This window comes from Callithrix jacchus, chromosome 1 (assembly GCF_049354715.1).
Source record: "Callithrix jacchus isolate 240 chromosome 1, calJac240_pri, whole genome shotgun sequence".
NCBI classification, from domain to species: Eukaryota; Metazoa; Chordata; class Mammalia; order Primates; family Cebidae; genus Callithrix; species Callithrix jacchus.
The window spans coordinates 215,594,373-215,612,854 of NC_133502.1; the positions used below are offsets into that span (position 1 = coordinate 215,594,373).

Genomic DNA, 18,482 nt, shown 5'->3' on the forward strand with positions numbered 1-18,482 from the left:
TCTGAATTCAGATGGGATCTGGGAGGAAGAAAGGTTTGGAGACGATCACAGGTTTTTTTGATTTTTTTTTTTTTTTTGAGACGGTCTTGCTCTCTTGGCCAGGCTGGAGTGCAATGGCGTGATCTCGGCTCACTGCAACCTCCGCCTCCTGTGTTCAAGTGATTCTTCTGCCTCAGCCTCCCGTGTAGCTGGGATTGCAGGCACCCGCCACCACACCAGGCTAAGTTTTTTTTGTATTTTTAGTAGAGACGGGGTTTCACCATGTGGGTCAGGCTGGTCTGGAACTTTTGACCTTGTGATCCACCTGCCTTGGCCTCCTAAAGTGTTCGGATTACAGACGTGAGCCATGGCACCTGGCTGACAATCACAGTTGTATAGAATTTATGACAGTATTTTCCTGCTCATGTCTGGGGCCTTGGGAGTTGCTTCATCAGGTGGAGGAAGAGCACAGAGTGCCACCTCTCCTGCTTAGAGGCTGGGTCTGGCCATTGCCAGGTTCTCAGGTTTATTGATGGTGCAGTAGGTGATTCCTGCGTGGCACAGCTGCCTCTGGAATGACTGGTAGAGGAATGTTGGCTGTGGGCTCCATTTTGCTTTCTTTTAGAATTAGTCTCTATACTAAGTTAGTTTTTTTGTTCCAAAACCAGTCACTAGAGCCACCATAGCTGTGTACGTATCAGCCAAATGTGCCTTCCTAAGTCGTCATGATTTTAAATAGCTGATAGACTAGGCCGCGTTACCAGCAGGCCAGGAGTTTTTAAGAGGGTGTACCTAGCTAGGTTTTGTTGTGAGGGGATGTCTGTGTTCTTGGAGCTTCGTCCCTTGAAGATATGGCTTGCCTTTAAAGTGCTCATTCAGATATTTGCATGGTGAGGAGGAGAGAGAATTCAATGTAACAAGCAGTTGTGGGGTGCGCTCTGCATGCACACGAGGCCCTGGGGGTGTGCAAAGGTGAGCCTGGTGTTACTCCTGCTACTGAGGGGCTTCTGTTGGCTGAGGGAGGTAGACCAGCCAGGAGCTTCTGCCTCAAGGACTCTGGTGCCAGGCGGGCCACGGAGGGGCCAGGAAGCCCTGTGGCAGCCTGAGCAAGGAAAGGGGAGTTTTCACGGAGGATGTGAGATGACATTAAAGTGGACTTTGAAGGTTACCTGGGGTGTGGGGGTGTGTTGTACACTCAAGGGCAAGGCCTTCCTGGCACGGGGTGGCTTGACCACAGCCGGATGAGGAGGAGGACAGGGTCTGTGTGGGAGCCTGGCGAGTCGCTGGCTACCTGAGAACAGAGGTGTGCTGGAAACGGTGAGCGTGGCTGCGGCTGTGTCGTGGACGGCAGGTGAGGGTCAGTGTTCAGGATGGTGGCTGCAGGAGTTTCGGCTTGAAGCTGGGGACAGTTCTGAACAGGGACGGCCTGATCAGACTCCCTACTACCATTTATTGATCTCTTGCTGTGCACCAGAGACAGAGGCTCGGGTCACAGAGCTGGTCCGAGAGGGCACAGTTGGCACAGATGGCACAGGTGGGATGAAGCCAGCCGGGATTTAGTGTGAGAACCATGGCCATGGGGAAGAGAGGAGGGAGAGAGGAGGGGACTGTCAGGAAGTGATTGCCGTTCAGTTGGTTCAGTAGATACTAAAAACTGACGCTGTGCCACACATTGCAAAAGGTGGGAGAAGAGAACGAGCCCTCCCCAGACGGGGTGTGTGAGCCAGGAGGGGCATGAGGGCCCTGCACAGGCCTCACAGGACCTGAAAGGGGCCGAGTTCTTCCCTGAGGCTGTAGGAAGACCCTGAAGGATATTCAGCTGGGGAGTGACCATCCTCTGATGGGCACCGGGGGACACAGCCGAGGCCAGATCTGCGGCAGCTGGGGCAGCTGTCATGTTCTCAGGATGAGGGCTGGGCCGGGGCCAGGGCGGATGGAGAGGAGAGGAGAGGTGTGTGGGAGTTTCCAAGGTGACCCAGAGGATGTGGAGACTGAGTGTGGGTGGTGTGCTTCAGGGACGAGACGAGGGTGGCCCCTTTGTTGGTGGATTGCAGTTCTGGAGCTTGTCACAGGAGGTACATGGTCGGAATGAGAGAAAATGGAGCACTGATGTATGACAGTGGGAACAGAAGGGCTTTCGATGCCAGGACACAGGCCAGTGGGAGCCAGGGGGCCGCCAGTAGAAGGGGCCTCAGGGGAGAGGTGTGAGGCAGGGACGAGGGCATTGTCTGTTTTTTCGTGATGGGTAGAGAGTGGTGTTGTCCGAGGGCGGGGACCAAAGAGTGGGTGTGAGTGTGAGGAGTGGCAGGTGGCACAGCTGATTTTTGTGGGGCACCTGTTGACGTGAGGTAGTGGGTTCGTGGCTGAGAGCTGGCAGTGGTTCTGCTTGGAGAACCGTTTACTAGGGTGGAAGAACTCGGGGAGCATGATTTTTCATGACAGAAGAAAGGAGGACTGAGGACTTGGCTTTGGGGAGCAGAGTAGGGAACACATAGAAGGGTCTGGGGCATCTGGAGAGGCTGGCAGGAGGCAGACGGGGGAAAAAGAAGAAAGGGCTTCGTGTGGTGAGTCCTGAGGGGAAGCCGGGGAGGGAAGGGATTGAGTGAGAGTAGCAAGAAGGACAGAGGGGGCATGGACTCGCTGACGGGTGGTTGCCAGGATGGCGGAGCCGCCCGGAAAGTCCTGCATCCCTTAGTGACCGGGACACCTCGTGAGAAATGCGCGGCAGTGTCACCTGCCGCACGCTAGGCTTGGTGACACAGCGTGTTGCTCCGGGGCCACGTGCCTGCACAGCATGGAACTGTTCTGAATACTGCAGGCAGTTGTCACACAATGGTTAGTATTAGTTTATTTAAACATGTCTAAATATGGACTAGGTACAGTAAAAACACAGTATAAAAGGTGAAATGGCGTAGTGTGTGGGGCGAATGGCGTGGTGCGTAGGGCAGTTGGCGTAACGGGCGCTTGCAGGACTGGAGGTTGGCCTTGTGGGTCAGTGCACGGGGGGTGCGCGCATGCGAAGGTGTGGGACGTCGCTGTCTGCTGTGCGGACTTCACACGCAGTCTACAGTTAGGCCCTCCTAGATTCATTAAAAACGCCTTCTTTCTTCGGTAGTGAATTAGCCTTAGCTTACTGTGACTTTTAATCTTAATAAACGTTTTAATTTTTAAAAAAACTTTGGACTCCGTTGTAATAAGACATAGCTCAGAACACAAATACGTGGCGCAGCTGTACCGGAATGTTTTCCTGCAGTGTTCTTCTTCAGTAAGCTTTTTCCTTTTTAAAATTTTTTATTTTTTACTTTTTCAACCTTTTGTTAAAAATGAAGACACAGACACACACATTAGCCTAGGCCTACACAAAATCAGGACCATCGGTGCCACCGTCTTCCACCTCCACGTCTTGTCCCTCTGGAAGGTCTTCGGGGGCTGTGACATGCATGGAGCTGTCATCTCCCACGATAACGGTGCCTGCTTCTGGGGGTGCCTCCTGAAGGACTAAGGACTTGCTTGAGGCTGTTTTACAGCTGTTTTTTTTTTAATAAATAGAAGGGGCATACTTTAAAATAATGATGTACAGTACAACAGGACAAGTGCAGTGGCTCATGCCTATAATCCCAGCACTTTGGGAGGCCGAGGTGGGCAGATCGCCTGAGGTCAGGAGTTCGAGACCAGCCTGACCAACATGGTGAAACCCTGTCTCTACTAAAATACAAAAATTAGCCGAGCATGGTGGTGGGCGCCTGTAATCCCAGCTGCTCAGGAGGCCGAGGCAGGAGAATTGCTTGAATCTGGGAGGCGGAGGTTGCAGTGAGCCGAGATCCCGCCATTGCACTCCACCCTGGATGACAAGAGTAAAACACTGTCTCAAAAGAAAAAAAAAAAAAGAAGTATACTACAGTTAGTACTATACATAAAGCAGTAGCATAGTTGTTCATGATGATCAAGTGTTACGTACGATACATAACGTATGTGCCGTACTGTTACAGGCCTGGCGGTGCAGTGGGTTTGCTTACATCAGCGTCACTGCAAACTCTGGGGTGTATGCTTTGTGCGATGATGTAACTGTGGCTGCGGCGCCACTAGTGATAGGAAGTTTTCAGCTGCATTATAGTCTTACAGGACCGTGGTCCGTTATGTGGTCTGTTGCTGACTAAAATGTCATCATGTGGTGCATGACTGTACCTCTTTGTGATAGTTTCAAAATACTCCCATTTCCTTCAGATTTTCTGTTTTCTTTCTTTCTTTTTTTTTTTTTGAGATGGCGTCTCACTCTGTGGGCGTGGCTGGAGTGCAGTGGCATGATCTCGGCTCACTGCAACCCCTGCCTCCCAGACTCAGGTGATTCTCCTGCTTCAGCCTCCCGAGGTGGTGAGATTACAGGCACGTGCCACCACGTCCAGCTAATTTTTGTATTTTTTTAGTAGAGACGGGGTTTCACCAAGTTGGCCAGGATGGTTTCAATCTCCTGACCTCATGATCTGCCTGCCTCGGCCTCCTGAAGTGTTGGGATTGCAGGCATGAGCCACCGTGCCCGGCCATTTTCTGTCTTCTATAATAAACACACATTGCTTTCATTAAGTGAGGGAGAAATTATTGTAAAAATGCTGTTTCCAAGACCTATTCAAGAGACGTCCATTTTACCCAGTAATTGCCTCAGTCCCTGCTGGGTTCTCAGTGCTCTGAGGACTGTGAGGAGTGTGACTTGAGACAGAGTCCAGTCCCCGTAGGAGGGGGTTTGTGGCCCAGAAGGGGAGCTGCATAGCTGGGAGCCTTGCAGGGCCGCGCGTGCATTACTGCCGGTCAGAGTGGTGTGGGGGTCAGGGATGGGACAGCCTCAGAGACCCTCTGGTTTGGGTCCGAGGCACCACGTCTTTCTGCTGTTGACTCCTCAGGGTGGGCACGAGTTTCAGACGCCGCCGTGGACAGCGTGGGGGGTGGAATCAGAGCCCACGAGAGTTAATTTCCTTGGAAAATTCACTTCTGAATGTATTTTATAAATCTGGGGAGCATCACTGTGTGTTAGAACGAGCTGGATGGTAAATTCAGTTCCTAATTCGAGTCCATATTTCAGAAAGCTGCTGTTGAACCCTAAGGGGCACCGAGTAATGACTGTGCTTGGAGAAGAGAGGTTGATTAGCCATAAAATGAATTTGACTAGAAGACTAGCCGGTTGGCTCCATGTATGTGAAATGCAGAGAAGCACTTAATCGTAAATGTTTCATTTCTTTTATGATCCTGAGGACACTGCAGCTGGATTTATTGCTTTTCCATACTTATATTTTCTCTCACTCTTCCCTGTTGCACTCACTGCTATTTTTACCCACTGCTGTTAACCTTCAATTAAAAGTTATATTTTTGTTAGAGATGGGGTCTCACTATGTTGCCCAGGCTAGTCTTGAACACCTGGTCTCAAGTGATCCTCCTGCCTCAGCCTCACAAAGTGCTGGGGTTATACGTGTGAGCCACCATACCCGGCTGGTTAATACAGTGTTTTCTTGATTCCGGAGTCTTGCTCGGTCACCTCGGCTGGAGTACAGTGCTGTGATCTCAGCGTACTGCACTGCTGGTTGCAGGTCACTTACTCAAACTGCTGTCATGTATGGTTATCTCATTTCGTACACGTCCTTGTTCCCATTTCCAGGATGAGAAAACTAAAACTCAGCACACTTCCTTGGTTAAAACTACCAGCTAGTAAGTGTTGGAGCCGGGCCTTGAACCTGGGCCTTTGGATTCTGAAACCTGAAAGCTTTCTACCAGTGTCAGAAAGACATCCAGGACATTTCAGGAAAAGGACGTGACAGATAGATTGTGCTTGATCTAAGCAGGCTGTATCTTTCTTTTGTTGTTTTTCTGGCACGGAGCAAGCATTTGATTCTGTTCCTGGGTTTTGTGGGTCTGAACTTCAGAAGGGGCGCAGTGGGGATGTTTTGACTCTTCTCCGTGGTGTCTGGAGCCTCACTAGGAAGACACCAAGGCTGATTCACTGACTTGTCTCGCGGTGATGCAGGCAGTCCGCCGGGCCCTCAGCTGGTGCTGAGGCTTGTAATGTGTATGTATGGGAGATCCTGGTGGCTAATTTTGGTGTCTTCAGAGAATGGGTAGCTGGGTCTCAAGAGCAGGAACCCAAGAGGGCCAGGTAGAAGCTGAATTGACTTAAAAAAAATTATAACATCTTCCCTGAGATACATATATAACACAGTTCACCCACGTAACTTCACACACAGCTGCCTTCACCCGTTTAAAGTCTATAATGCAGTGGTTTTTTAGTGTCGTCAAAGACTTGTGTAACTATCATCACAATCAATTTTTGAACATGTTTATTGCCTCTAAAAACTTTGCGTATCATTTATCACCCCTGCCCTCCTCCCAGTCCTAGTCCCTAAGTAGCCACTAATCTATGTTCTCTGTGTATAGAATTGTCTATTCTAGGAATTTCAAATAAATAGGATAATACAATGTGCATTTCTCTGGTAATTACCTTCTTTCACTGAGCATAATATTTTCAAGATTTGTCTATGTTGTAGCTTGTGTCCGTACTTTCTGCTTTGTTTTGAGACAAGGTCCTGCTCTGTTGCTCAGGCTGCAGTGCGGTTTTGCAAACACGGCTCACTGCAGCCTTGATCTCAACTTCCTGGGCTCAAGGGATTCTCCTGCTTCAGCCTCCCATGTAGCTGGGGCCACAGACATGCATCATCATGCCTGGTTAATTGTGGGGGTCCGGCACGTCTGCCGGGGGGGCTTCTGACCAGCGGAGAGCGTCAGCCCCACTCAAGTGTTCTTAACCTGGAAGAGGGAGTGCGCGGAAGAAAAGATAGATAGAGAGCGGGGTCTGGAGGACTGCCAGGCAATGCCGGAGCAAGAAGTGCCAAGACAGCAAGTTTATTTGTGCAAACTACAGGTTATATACCTTTCAGTGTTTGAGGAATGACGTACATTCCATTGTATCTTGAAATAAAGTCAAGAATATAAATCACAAGAAAAGGGGTACAGAAAGTATGACTCTTAATCAAAGGGTGTACAGCAAAGGGACAATAAAGTTTACAAAAAGGGGGTCGTAAATCTAAACGTGTTTTTCTAAAATCAGTTAAGCAAGCAAGTAAGATTGTTAACAAGGTACAGCTGGACCTTTCCAAATGTCATTCTTGCCTATTCATATAGGATCATATGCAAACAATATGATTGAGTTAGCAGAGGTAAATGAAGTCATACAGTTATTGTGCAGAGAAGGAACTAGGAGGCACACAATGTCTACCCATACAATGTCTCATTAGACCATAAGGCCTGAGCTCAGCCATTCTGTTGCTAATGTCAGAGGCAAAGATTGATGTTTATAAAATCAGTGCAACTAGACTTCCTCCTTTCCCTTAGCTCAGCAGCCTCCAGGAGAGGAGAAACGTGTATGGGCTCAAGCTCAAGATGGCGAGGGTCCTGTCAAGGGCCCTTCGCAGGAGCAATCCCCACATTATAATGATTTTTTGTAGAAATAGAGGTCTCTAGAGATAGAGGTTTCACTTTGTTGCCCAGGCTGGTCTCTAACTCCTGGGCTCAAGTGATCCTCCCCACCTTGGTCTCTGAAAGTGCTGGGATTATAGGCGTGAGCCACGTCCCATCCTTGTCTTGTTCCTGAGCTTAGGGGGAAATATTCAGCCTTTTACCATTAAGTATGATGTTAACTATGAGTTTTTTGTGAATGCTCTTTATCAAGATGAAGATTACCTTTGATTCCTGGTTTGTTGAGAATTTGTATAATGAAGGAGTACTGAATTGTATCATATGCTTTTTCTGCACACATTTAGATGATCATGCGGGTTTTGTCCTTTATGCTGTTAGTATAGTGTATTGCACTAACTGATTTTTGGTGGTTAAACCAACCTTGCATTCCTGGGATAAATTCCATTTGATTATGATGTAATCCCTTTTTATGTGTTGTCGGATTTGGTTTGCTAGGAGTTTGGGTTTTTATGTGGATATTTGTAAGAATTATTGGTCTGTAGTTTTCTTCGTAATGTCTTTGCTTGATTTTGGTATCTGGGTAAGTGCTAGTCTCACAGAATGAGTTGGGGAGGATCACCTTCTTTTCTAGGTTTTGGAAGGATTTATGAAGAATTGGCATTAATTCTTCTTTATCTGTTTGGTAAAATTTACCAGTGAATCCATCTGGGCATGGACTTTTCTTTGTGGGTAGTGTATAGATTACTAATTTAGTCTCTTTTATTTTTTATGTTTTTGAGACAGGGCCTTGCTCTGTTGCTCACGCTGGAGTGCAGTGGTGCCATCATAGCTCATTGTAACCTCTAACTCTTGGGCTCAAGTGATCTTCCCACTTCAGCCTTCTGAGTAGTTGGGACTACAGCCATGTGCCCCCATGTCCACTAGGTTTTTGGTTTTTAGTAGGTGAGGTGTTGCTTTGTTGGCCAGGCTGGTCTTGAACTCCTAGGGTTCAAGTGATCCTCCCACCTTGGTTTCCCAAAGTGCTGTGATTACAAGCGTGAGCCAGTGTGCCCAGCCTCTAATTCAGCCTCTTTACATGTCCTCCTTGAGTAAGTTTCAGTTCTGTGTATCTTTCTGGGAATTTGTGCATTTTATCTGATTTATCTCATTTGTTGGTATGCAGTTGTTCATAGTATTCTCTTACAATTCTTTTTATTTCTCTAGGGTTGATAATAATGTCTTCTCCCTCATTTCTGACTTCAGTAATTTGAGTCTTCTCTTTTTACTTTTCCTTTTTCTTCTTATTTTTTTTTTTTGGAGACAGATTCTCGCTCTGTCACCAGGCTGGAGTGCAATGGTGCAGTCTTTGCTCACTGCAACCTCTGCCTCCTGGGTTCAAACGATTGTCCTGCCTCAACCTCCTGAGAAGCTGGCACTACAGGTGTGCGCCACCATTCCCAGCTATTTTTTTTTTTTTTTTTGGTATTTTAGTAGCGATGGAGTTTCACCATGTTGGTCAGGATGGTCTCTGTCTCCTAACTTCCTGATCCACCCATCTTGGCCTCCCAAAGTACAGGGATTACAGGCATGAGCCATTGCGCCCGGCCCCCTTTTATTTTTTTCAGTCAAGCTAAAGGTTTGTCTGTTTTATTCATGTACTCAGAGAGCTGTCTTTTGGTTTTGTTAATTTTCTTTTTATTGAAGGAAATAACCAGACCAGCAGCTTTCTGTGTCCCCCTGAAGTCCTGCTGTGGTTCTGGAAGTTGCCTCTCCTCTCTCCTTCTGTTGAGTGGCCAGGGCCAGTGCATGTGGGGGGCTTCCTGCTTCTCCCCCTTCACCAGAGTAGCTCTGCTTTTACCTGTTTGGCATTTCCATGTAAAATTTCTTTCTTATTTATTTATTTTTTTGAGACGGAGTTTCGCTGTTGTTACCCAGGCTGGAGTGCAATGGCGTGATCTCGGCTCATCACAACCTCCGCCTCCTGGGTTCAGGCAATTCTCCTGCCTCAGCCTCCCGAGTAGCTGGGATTACAGGCACGCGCCACCATGCCCAGCTAACATTTGTATTTTTAGTAGAGATGGGGTTTCATCTTGTTGACCAGGATGGTCTCGATCTCTTGACCTCGTGATCCACCCGCCTTGGCCTCCCAAAGTGCTGGGATTATAGGCGTGAGCCACCATGCCCGGCCATAAAATTTCTTTTGAAAAGTTGGTTTACCACTAAAGTACCAGCTTTCACACAGTGAAACCCCACAGAACAAGACTGGAGCTGCATGCATTAGCATCCATACACAAAGAACAATCTTGAGGGAACATCTAGTTGCAAAAAGATACATATGTATGAAATGATAATGCAAACTTTGCAAATGTGCAGAATAAGATCATATGTTGCCTAGAGATCCACATGTCTTCCATAACAGTATAAACTCTTACATGAAATGGAAAATGTCAAATACTGGTAGCTACCTCAGAGGGGACAGGCGGAGAAGCAGAATGGGGAGGGTTTCAACTCTATTATGTGACAGACTGTTGGAATCTGATGGAAGTGAGTCTCTGGGTGGTGTCTGTGTGGGTATTCCTTATGTTGTATATGTCATCTGGCTGGCTCTGCAGCCTGCCACGTGTGGGTGACCTTGGGCAGGCGACTTAAGCTTTCTGTCCCTAAGTTTTTCCACCTTTAGAAGGGGAAGAGTAATCATACCCGCCTTACTGGGTTGCAGAAGATTAAAGGAGTTAACACATTAAGGGTTGAGAATAATGCTGATCTCTGTTAACTACTGCCATTATCCTCTATGCCTTATTGTTTGCAGTGTTTGCGATATTAACAAAGAAACAGGCAGGTTGAGCCAATCCAGAGGCTGTTGAGAGTGGCTGGAGCTGAGCAGTGGCACACAGCGTGGTGGCGACAGGCCTGTGCCTTCCATTTTCTGTGTGTTTCGTTCCTTTGGTGAAAGTACCCAGCCCCAGCTCCCACTGGGACCTCCCTGTGGTTCACGACACTTGGTGTCTGTGTCCTCAGCACCCAGGACAGCGCCTGCCATGTAGGTCCTTCCTAGTTGAGAGGAGGGATCCATGCTTTGCTTTCAGGTGTCTTTTTCAGTTTGAAATGGAAACCAGCTCACTCTGATGAGTGCAGAAATAAATGGGATGTTTTCATTTGAATGTTGACTTTAGAATTTTCTTCTGAAATCATGTAATTCTCCTCACTGGCTTTTTTTGGGAAGGACAAGTCTTAACAAAGCCTCTAAGGGGCCAAACCCTTTAGAACTCCTTTCTCTGGGTTTCCGGTCTTCCTGTGTGGAGTGAGGGGTGAGACTGGGCTCCTGGACCTTTGAAGGAAGGCCAGGTGTGGGCTCCTGTTTCTGCTCCTGTAGTGACAGGCCCCTGCTGTCACTTTTATATCCCATGATTCCATTGCTCCCGGCCTTCGGATCGGGTGTGCGCTGTTTGGTTTATCTCAGCCTTCTGCCAGCTACACTTTTCCTAGTTCTAAGTGTGAATTTCTTTTTTCTCAAGGAGTCTTCCAAGACTGGGTTTCTTCTCTACTCCTGTGACGTGCTTTTGTAGGAATGATCATAAAACATTAAAAATGCCGGTTGAAGTTTTGCTTTTATAAGGAAACTGTAAGAGCCTTGATAGTTTGGACTCTATTCTATTTATCTTTGCCTCCCAGCGCCCTGTCAGAGAGTCAGTATCAAAAACATGTTAAATTCTGCTGAAAACTCTTAGAGTATGAAAGTAAACATTTGGTAATTAATATATTGCGCTGGAGGCACAGGAGTGGGATACTAAATAGAAACTAAGTGGAAGGCCGGGCGCAGTGCCTCACGCCTGTAATCCCGGCACTTTGGGAGGCTGAGGCGGGCGGATCACGAGGTCAGGAGATCGAGACCATCCTGGCCAACATGGGGAAACCCTGTCTCTACTAAATATACAAAAATAATCTGGGCATGGTGGCGCATGCCTATAGTCCCAGCTAATTAGGAGGCTGAGGCAGGACAATTGCTTGAACCCAGGAGGCGGAGGTTGCGGTGAGCCGAGATCGCGCCATTGCACTCCAGCCTGGGTAACAAGAGCGAAACTCCGTCTCAAAAAAAAAAAAAAAAATCTGCAGGCTGGCCGGGCGCGGTGGCTCATGCCTGTAATCCCAGCACTTTGCGAGGCCGAGGCGGGTGGATCACGAGGTCAAGAGATCGAGACCATCCTGGCCAACATGGGGAAACCCCGTCTCTACTAAATATACAAAAATTAGCTGGGCGTGGTGTTGCGCACCTGTAGTCCCAGCTTACTCTGGAGGCTGAGGCAGGAGAATCTCTTGAATCCCAGAGGCGGAGATTGCGGTGCACCGAGATCACGCCACTGCACTCCAGCCTGTGACAGAGGGAGACCGTCTCAAAAAAAGAAACTGACTGGTGGAAAACTGAAAAATGACCCAGTGTAGTATTTTAATGTTAAAGACGATATTCTCGAACCAGTGAGTAAAAGGAGAGGTTACTTAATGAATGACATTTGACCCATTCTTTATTTTTTTTTAGTTTCCTAATAAACACAGTATCGCAAAATAAAATAAGTTCTAGGTGGACTGAAAACTTCAGGGTGGAAGCGAGACCTATAGAGATAGGAGACTGGCACACAGCGGGATGTCGATGCACTCTCGGAAGGCGTGGGCCTTTCCAAGTGTCCCCAAAGCGGGATCACGAGGAAAGGACAAAAGAGCGGCTCGGCCCCCCAGACCAAGGAGAACAGATTGGCCACCACCATTCTCTTCCTGTCGCTGCTCCAGCACATCGTCACAGACTTACGGGCTTACAATGAACATGTTGTCTTAGAGCGCTGGAGTTTACAAGTCTGACATGGTTCTCACTGGGCCAAAACCAAGGTGCTGGCAGGAAGCTCCAGGGGAGAGCGTTTTCCCTGCTCCCTCCGGCTCCAGGAAGCGCCAGCGTTCCTTGGCCTACAGCCCCCTTTCTCCACGTTCAGAATCAGTCATGTTGCATGTGTGTGACCTTTCGTGGTCCCGTGTCTCTCTGACCACAGCCGGGAATGTTCTCTGCTTTTGAGTACTCATGATTAGACTGGACCCTCCAGGAGGGCGCAGGATGGTCTCCCACCTCAAGGTCTGTGTTCTTAGTTGCATCTGCAAAGTCGCCCTTGCCATGTAAGGTGACACAGTCACAGGTTCTGGGCGTTAGGATGTGGACGTCTTGGGTGGGGGTCGTTATTCTGACCTCACCGCTGGAACGACTAAGAAGGAATCCTCTGTGTACAAGATTTTTACAAATCAGTAAGAAAGTGGTGAGCACCTCATTAGAAAATGGACAAAGGGTATGAACAGAGAGTTTAGAAAAAGAAGAGGTACAAATGAACAAAGTTACAAACAGTGTTTGACCTCACTCATGAATGAAAAGGCACACAGCCAGCACGGAGAGCACTGTCCTCCGGTGAGGTGAGCAGTGGTTTGTGGGGTCCTGCGCTGCTGCTGGGATGTGAACGGCTGCTCTTCGGCAGGCCGGACCAGTGGCCTTTTCGGTGCGTGCTCTATGTCTCAAGCTTTCCATTTCTAGGAGTTTATCCTCAAGAGGTCATCATAGTTGTGCGTGGATATTTGTCTACAAAGATAATGTAATGCTTTTTTGTCATCAGTATTTGATTTTACTTCTTAGGGACTCTGTAACCCAGATTGGAGTGCAGTGGTGCAGTCTGGGCTCACTGCAACCTCTGCTTCCCAGGCTCAAGCGATCTTCCCACCATTTTTTGTAATCACTTGTTTTAAGTTCTGGGGGCAGGGTCTCACTATCTAAGCCAGGTTGGAGATCAGTGGTGCAGTCTTAGCTCACTGCAACCTCAGCCTCCCAAGTCACTGGGACCGCAGGCATATGCTACCATGCTCAGCCATTTTTTTTTGGGGATTTTTTTGTACAGACAGGGTTTTGCTATGTTGTCCAGGCTGATCCTGAACTCCTGAGCTCAAGCGATGTGCCCATCTTGGCCTCCTAAAGTGCTGGGACCACAGGCGTGAGCCACCGCACCTGGCCTGTAATCACAATTTTAAGTAAGTTAAGTGTCTCACAGTCAACTTCAGGTAAACACGTTATGTTGTAGCCCTCAGGGGATGGAGTGAAATGAGAGGTGGTACTGTTCAGGAGATGGCACAGGCCGGCACGGGCTCACTGGTGCTCACTCTGTTATGGCTCTTAACAACTTTCTTAGACTTTGAAATCATTGCAACAACAAGGAGTTACAGGGAGTTCTTGGGAGATCTGTGTGCTCTTCCCTCATTATTGCGCTTTTAGGCTTATATATGTTGCTCATATTCTTTTTATGTATCAAACAATATGTATAAAGTCAAATTATTTAAGTAAATTGAAGAAGATAGTAATGATATGGGGAAATAGTAATGGTCTATTACTAAGTGAAGAAGGTGACACTCCATTCTGTTGAAAAAATTACATCTTGGCCAGGCGCAGTGGCTCACACCTGTCATCCCAGCACTTTGTGGGGCCGAGATGGGTGGATCAGCTGAGATCAGGAGTTCGAGACCAGCATGGCCAACATGGTGAAACCCTGTCTACTAAAAATAGAAAAAAAAAAAAAATTAGCTGGACGTGGTGGCAGGTGCTGGTAATCCCAGCTATTTGGGAGGCTGAGGCAGGAGAATCACTTGAACCCAGGAGGCAGAGGTTGCAGTGAGCTGAGATTGCACCACTGCACCCTAGCCTGGGCGACAAGAGCAGAACTGTCTCTAAAAAAAAAAAAAAAAGTTAAAACGTTCATGTCTATGTTTAAACACCTCTTCATTCATGTTTATTTTCACACGCACACCCCCGAACCTTCAAGGTACCACATCAGAATGTCACCGTGGTTCTGTTTCCCACGTGGCCTGTGTCAGTTAGGTTATCTGACAGTATTGCCCTCAGCAAACGGAGACTCGTTTATTTCGTGGGTCTGGAAGCGTGTGGTAAGCCGCGCAGGGTCGGGCAGCAGCTCAAAGCCGTCACAGCCCCATGCTCTCTCCCGCCTGTCTGCCCTGCTGTCCTTCATGGTGCTGTCTTCACTCAGGCACATTGGCTGAGGCTTCAGCCTGAGGTTTCACCTCTGTGTTCCAGGCTGGAAGAAGGGGTAGAAGCTAGGGGGCAAAGGCGTGCTAGCTGAACCTTTTTTTTTCTTTTATTTCAAGCAAAGTAATAACCCCATTTATTTCTCACTGGCTCTGAGCAATAAATGTGTGTCACAGGGCCAGCCGTGGCTAACGTCAGCCAAGGAGCAAAGGCTTCTGGGTAGCGGTTCATCAGCCAGCCAGTACCCCAGTGTCTGCCACGTGGGGTATGTTTCCGTGTGTTTTCCAAATTTGCTCTGATGAAGACTTTTATAACAAAACCATTAAATCTTTAAAAAAATATATTTGTCTTTTGCAATTCTGCATTCAGTCTTGAGACAAAATGGTGGCTGGTGCCACTTCCCAGGTGGGTGTTTCTCCATGAGTGTTTAGTCTGAGGGCAGAGGCTGCAGTCCCTTCCTCGCACTCCCACACACCCTCATCACCGTGGGGATACCCGAGGGCCTGTGGTGGTGCTTGTCGCGCTGAGGCCCATTCTCGGGGAGGGCTGAATGGCTTGCTTGTGTGGGGTGTGGGTTGGTATGGTGCTATTTACCCCTTCTCACCTGGGCCCTCGGGACCCCGGAAGGCTGCAGGGGGCCTGCGGCAGCCGATGACGGCTGCATCCTTCAGCCCTGTGGGTTCCTAGGAGCCTGTCCTTTGGGTGAGCTGGTGGTAGGCTCTTGGGAAGGCAGAGAGAGGCTCACTGTTTTCCCTTTCTTTCCCATCAGCATCCAGCACGTGTATGGCGCCCAGCACCCCCCCTTTGATCCACTGTTACATGGCACGTAAGTGACGTCCTGACCTCACTTGGCTTCTCGGCTGTGGCAACCCTGGTCTTCCTGCTTCCCCTGCTCCCAGGCGTTCCTGAGGGAGGAGAGTGGCTTCTCATTCAGCCTCGCTGATCAAGCAGTTGCTTTGCGTGAGATGCTGGGCACCCCGTGCCGCTCATCCCGGTGAAGATGGTGATGTGGCAGCCACAGCCTGATGTGGGGAGGTGGCGGAGCCCTGGGGAGAGCCAGGAGCTGGCATCCGTTAGCCACGGGCAGCCTGGCTCCAGGCCACCCATGCTGGCTTGTCCTTTCCCCTCTCCTCGTTGCCTTCTCCACTTGCTGCTGGAGCCCGGACCTGGCCTGTCGTGGCCCCTCCACAGCAGCGGGGAGCACGGGGTGTGGGACTTGTGCTGGGGTGGTGTGGCCCTGCAGGACTGCGCCTGTCTGAGAAGTGTCTGACTTGAGGTGGGGCCCGTGCTATGTGTTGTCATATTTTGGGGGCATCTCACTTAGATGATCGTGTCTTCAAATCCGTACACCACAGGCCTGTTCCCTGCACAGGAGCTCCTGGCCCACACCCCCACTGCCGGGTGGGAGTCTTACTGGGTCTCCGGGAAGGCCACAGGCACTGGGCAAGGGCCGCTGGGGCGGGCTGCAACGTCACTGTGCGGCCCCGCGCCGCCGCGCAGGTGGCCTTTCCAGAGCTCTTTCCCCTCTCCCGCCACTGTCCTCCTGGCTTTGGCTGCTCTTATTTTGGCTGTCCGTGTGAATCACCTTTGCTTTTTCACTCACTATTGCCAGATCGAAGCTGAAAACTTCTGTGTATGTCTTTTTACCTGGGGACTCTTCTCTGGCTGGTTTTGGGGTGAAGCCTTCGAGCCCGTGTGAGTCAGGACTGCCTTTGCATTGTAGTTTGCTCAAGTCCACGGCCAAGATGCCGACCACACCCCTGAAGGCCAAGAGGGTCAGCACCTTCCAGGAGTTCGAGAGCAGCACCAGCGATGCCTGGGACGCGGGGGAGGATGACGACGAGCTCCTGGCCATGGCGGCGGAGAGCCTGAACACCGAGGTGGTCATGGAGACGGCCCACCGCGTGCTGCGCAACCACAGCCAGCGGCAGGGGCGGCCCGCGCTGCGGGAGGCACCGGGGCTGCAGCAGAAGCCCAGGCCTGAGGTGGAGTCACCCTCGCCCCCCAGCGGTGACCTCCGGCTGGTGAAGTCTGTCAGTGAGAGCCACACGTCCTGTCCTGCAGGTATGATGGGAAGACTGGAGGGATGGTCTGTCTGGGCTTCTGGCCGAGCCAAGAAGCCCGTCCACTCACTGTGGGAGAATCAGTGGGCTCCTGTCCCCATTTGCAGCAGGCCTCTGGCCACGAGAGCCCTTGCAGTTCTCTTCCAGGGGCAGGGGAGCGGTCTGCATTGTTCCCTTGGGCCCCCATCTGCTTTCTTGTGTCCTAGCTGAGTGGAGTGGCCGGGCACCAGGCCGTTGTGGGCTGGCTGTGAGAGGGCCCCGGGCAGGCAGGCGCTTGGGGGACACTGTCTCCCTCCTGACTCCACCATCTTGTGATGGCTCCATGGGCGGTGATGCCTGCTGAGGTGTCAGGCCAGCTGACCCTCTAGGCCACTTACAGGGTTCCTGCCAGGAGTGCATCCAGGTGAGCTCAGGTCCGTCGGGGCTGGGAGTCTGACTTTTGTGCCAGCTCCATTTGCATTCTGTCCCCTTGGGTGGGGTCGTGTGCATGGCGCTGGTGTGCGCAGCTGCTTTTGAGGCTGTTTCTGTGGCCACCGCTCGTCATGTCTGTGCCGGAAAAGCTGCACGGTCGTGTGATGAACCCGCTGTGGGTTGGGCACTGTCTTCAGGACTTGGCATACCCCAGTGGACAGACTGAGGCACCTCTGTGCCCTGTGGAAAGTCCGTTCTGGCGAGGGGGATGGAGGCAGCACTGCCCACCTCCAGCAAGGTGGCACAGAGTGTGCGGGGAGGCAGCAAGTGCCACGCTCAAGAGAGGCGGATAGTGGGTGGGAGCGCGGTGGCCGTGAGAGCAGTGGGGAGCAGGCGTCCTTGTGTGAGCAGGGTTGTTGGGAGTCTAGGGGCTGGGGCAGGGGCCAGCCGGGCGGCCACAGGCCCTCAAAGGTACCTCCCTCCAAGGTCTTCTCTCCCCACATTTCCAGCTGAGAAGATGGAGATGGTTAAGTAGCCCGAGGTTACGCTGCAGAACTAGGTTTCATGCCTAGGTCTAGTTCTCCAAAGCACTCTCTAAGAGTTGGTTAACTTCTAAAATATTATAGCTCTCGTTAGGTGAGAATGCTGTCCGTGATTTCATTTGATCAATTTTCTTTTTGGAGTCGAATACATTTTAAAGTCTTTGAACCCTTAACTGGAAATCTGGTTATGGCCTTTGTGGGAGGGTTGGAAACCTGTTGACTGATTGGAGCATGCACTGCCCGCCTCCTGCAGGCTCAGACCTGGGCTCAGCTGGGGTGGAGCTGGTGTTTGCAAGATGGCTGGCCTCATCTGCTCGTAGGTGGTGCTGACGTTGAGGCTCTGTGAGCCTCTCAGCACCCTGCCCCCTGCCCCCAAGATGCAAGGTGCTGTCAGTCTGAGAGTGGCCAGGACCGCAGGACCACATGGTATGTGGCTGGGGGATCTTACCAGTGGCAGGCTCTGGCTGCAACCAGCTGGGTCAGGGGAGCCGTGGGATGTCACCCTAGGATGGCCTCATCCTGGAAGAGCCAAGTGCAGGATGCTCCAGGCAGGTAGTGCTGGGAGAAGGGGCCTGTGCCCCCGCTGCCCTGTGCCCCCGCTGCCCTGTGCCCCCGCTGCCTGCATTGGAGTTGGCCACGTTTCCTGTGTTTACTTTCTGGGCGAGCGTCTTCTGAGCGCTTCAGTTTTATCGATCATTTACTGTGTGGCGAGCCCTTGTGGTGATAAACTCGTTCAGCTCTGCAGTAGCACGAGGGCTTAGGCTTGTGGGCCCTGCTCAGGAGTGCGTGGTCCCTTCGGTGTCTTCATGCAGCCGCATCAGTCATCTCTAAAGATCGCAGGGAAGTCTGGCTCTGGGACACAGTGCGCAGCTGTTCCTCCTGCCGAATATCGGCTCTGGGGAACTGTAAGTGCCACTGAAGCAGGAGCTTCTGGAGGAGGCAGAGAGGGGCACTGTCACCCATGTCCTCCCCTCTGCTCAGGTGCTGGTTTTCAGC

The 18,482-nt window shown here is 50.4% G+C and overlaps 1 protein-coding gene across 19 annotated transcripts in view; it reads left to right on the forward strand.

Annotated features, from left to right (window-relative positions):
- Nucleotides 1-18,482, forward strand: part of TBC1D22A (TBC1 domain family member 22A) — a 508,739-nt gene that overhangs the window by 11,424 nt on the left and 478,833 nt on the right. For all 19 annotated transcript variants that reach the window (XR_013524311.1, XM_078343890.1, XM_078343911.1 and 16 more), the window contains exons 2-3: nucleotides 15,240-15,296; nucleotides 16,194-16,534. Coding sequence is in view for 18 of the 19 variants with exons in the window: in XM_078343890.1 (XP_078200016.1) it covers nucleotides 15,240-15,296; nucleotides 16,194-16,534 (398 nt within the window). In the remaining variant the exon portion in view is untranslated. The remainder of the gene's footprint in view (nucleotides 1-15,239; nucleotides 15,297-16,193; nucleotides 16,535-18,482) is intronic.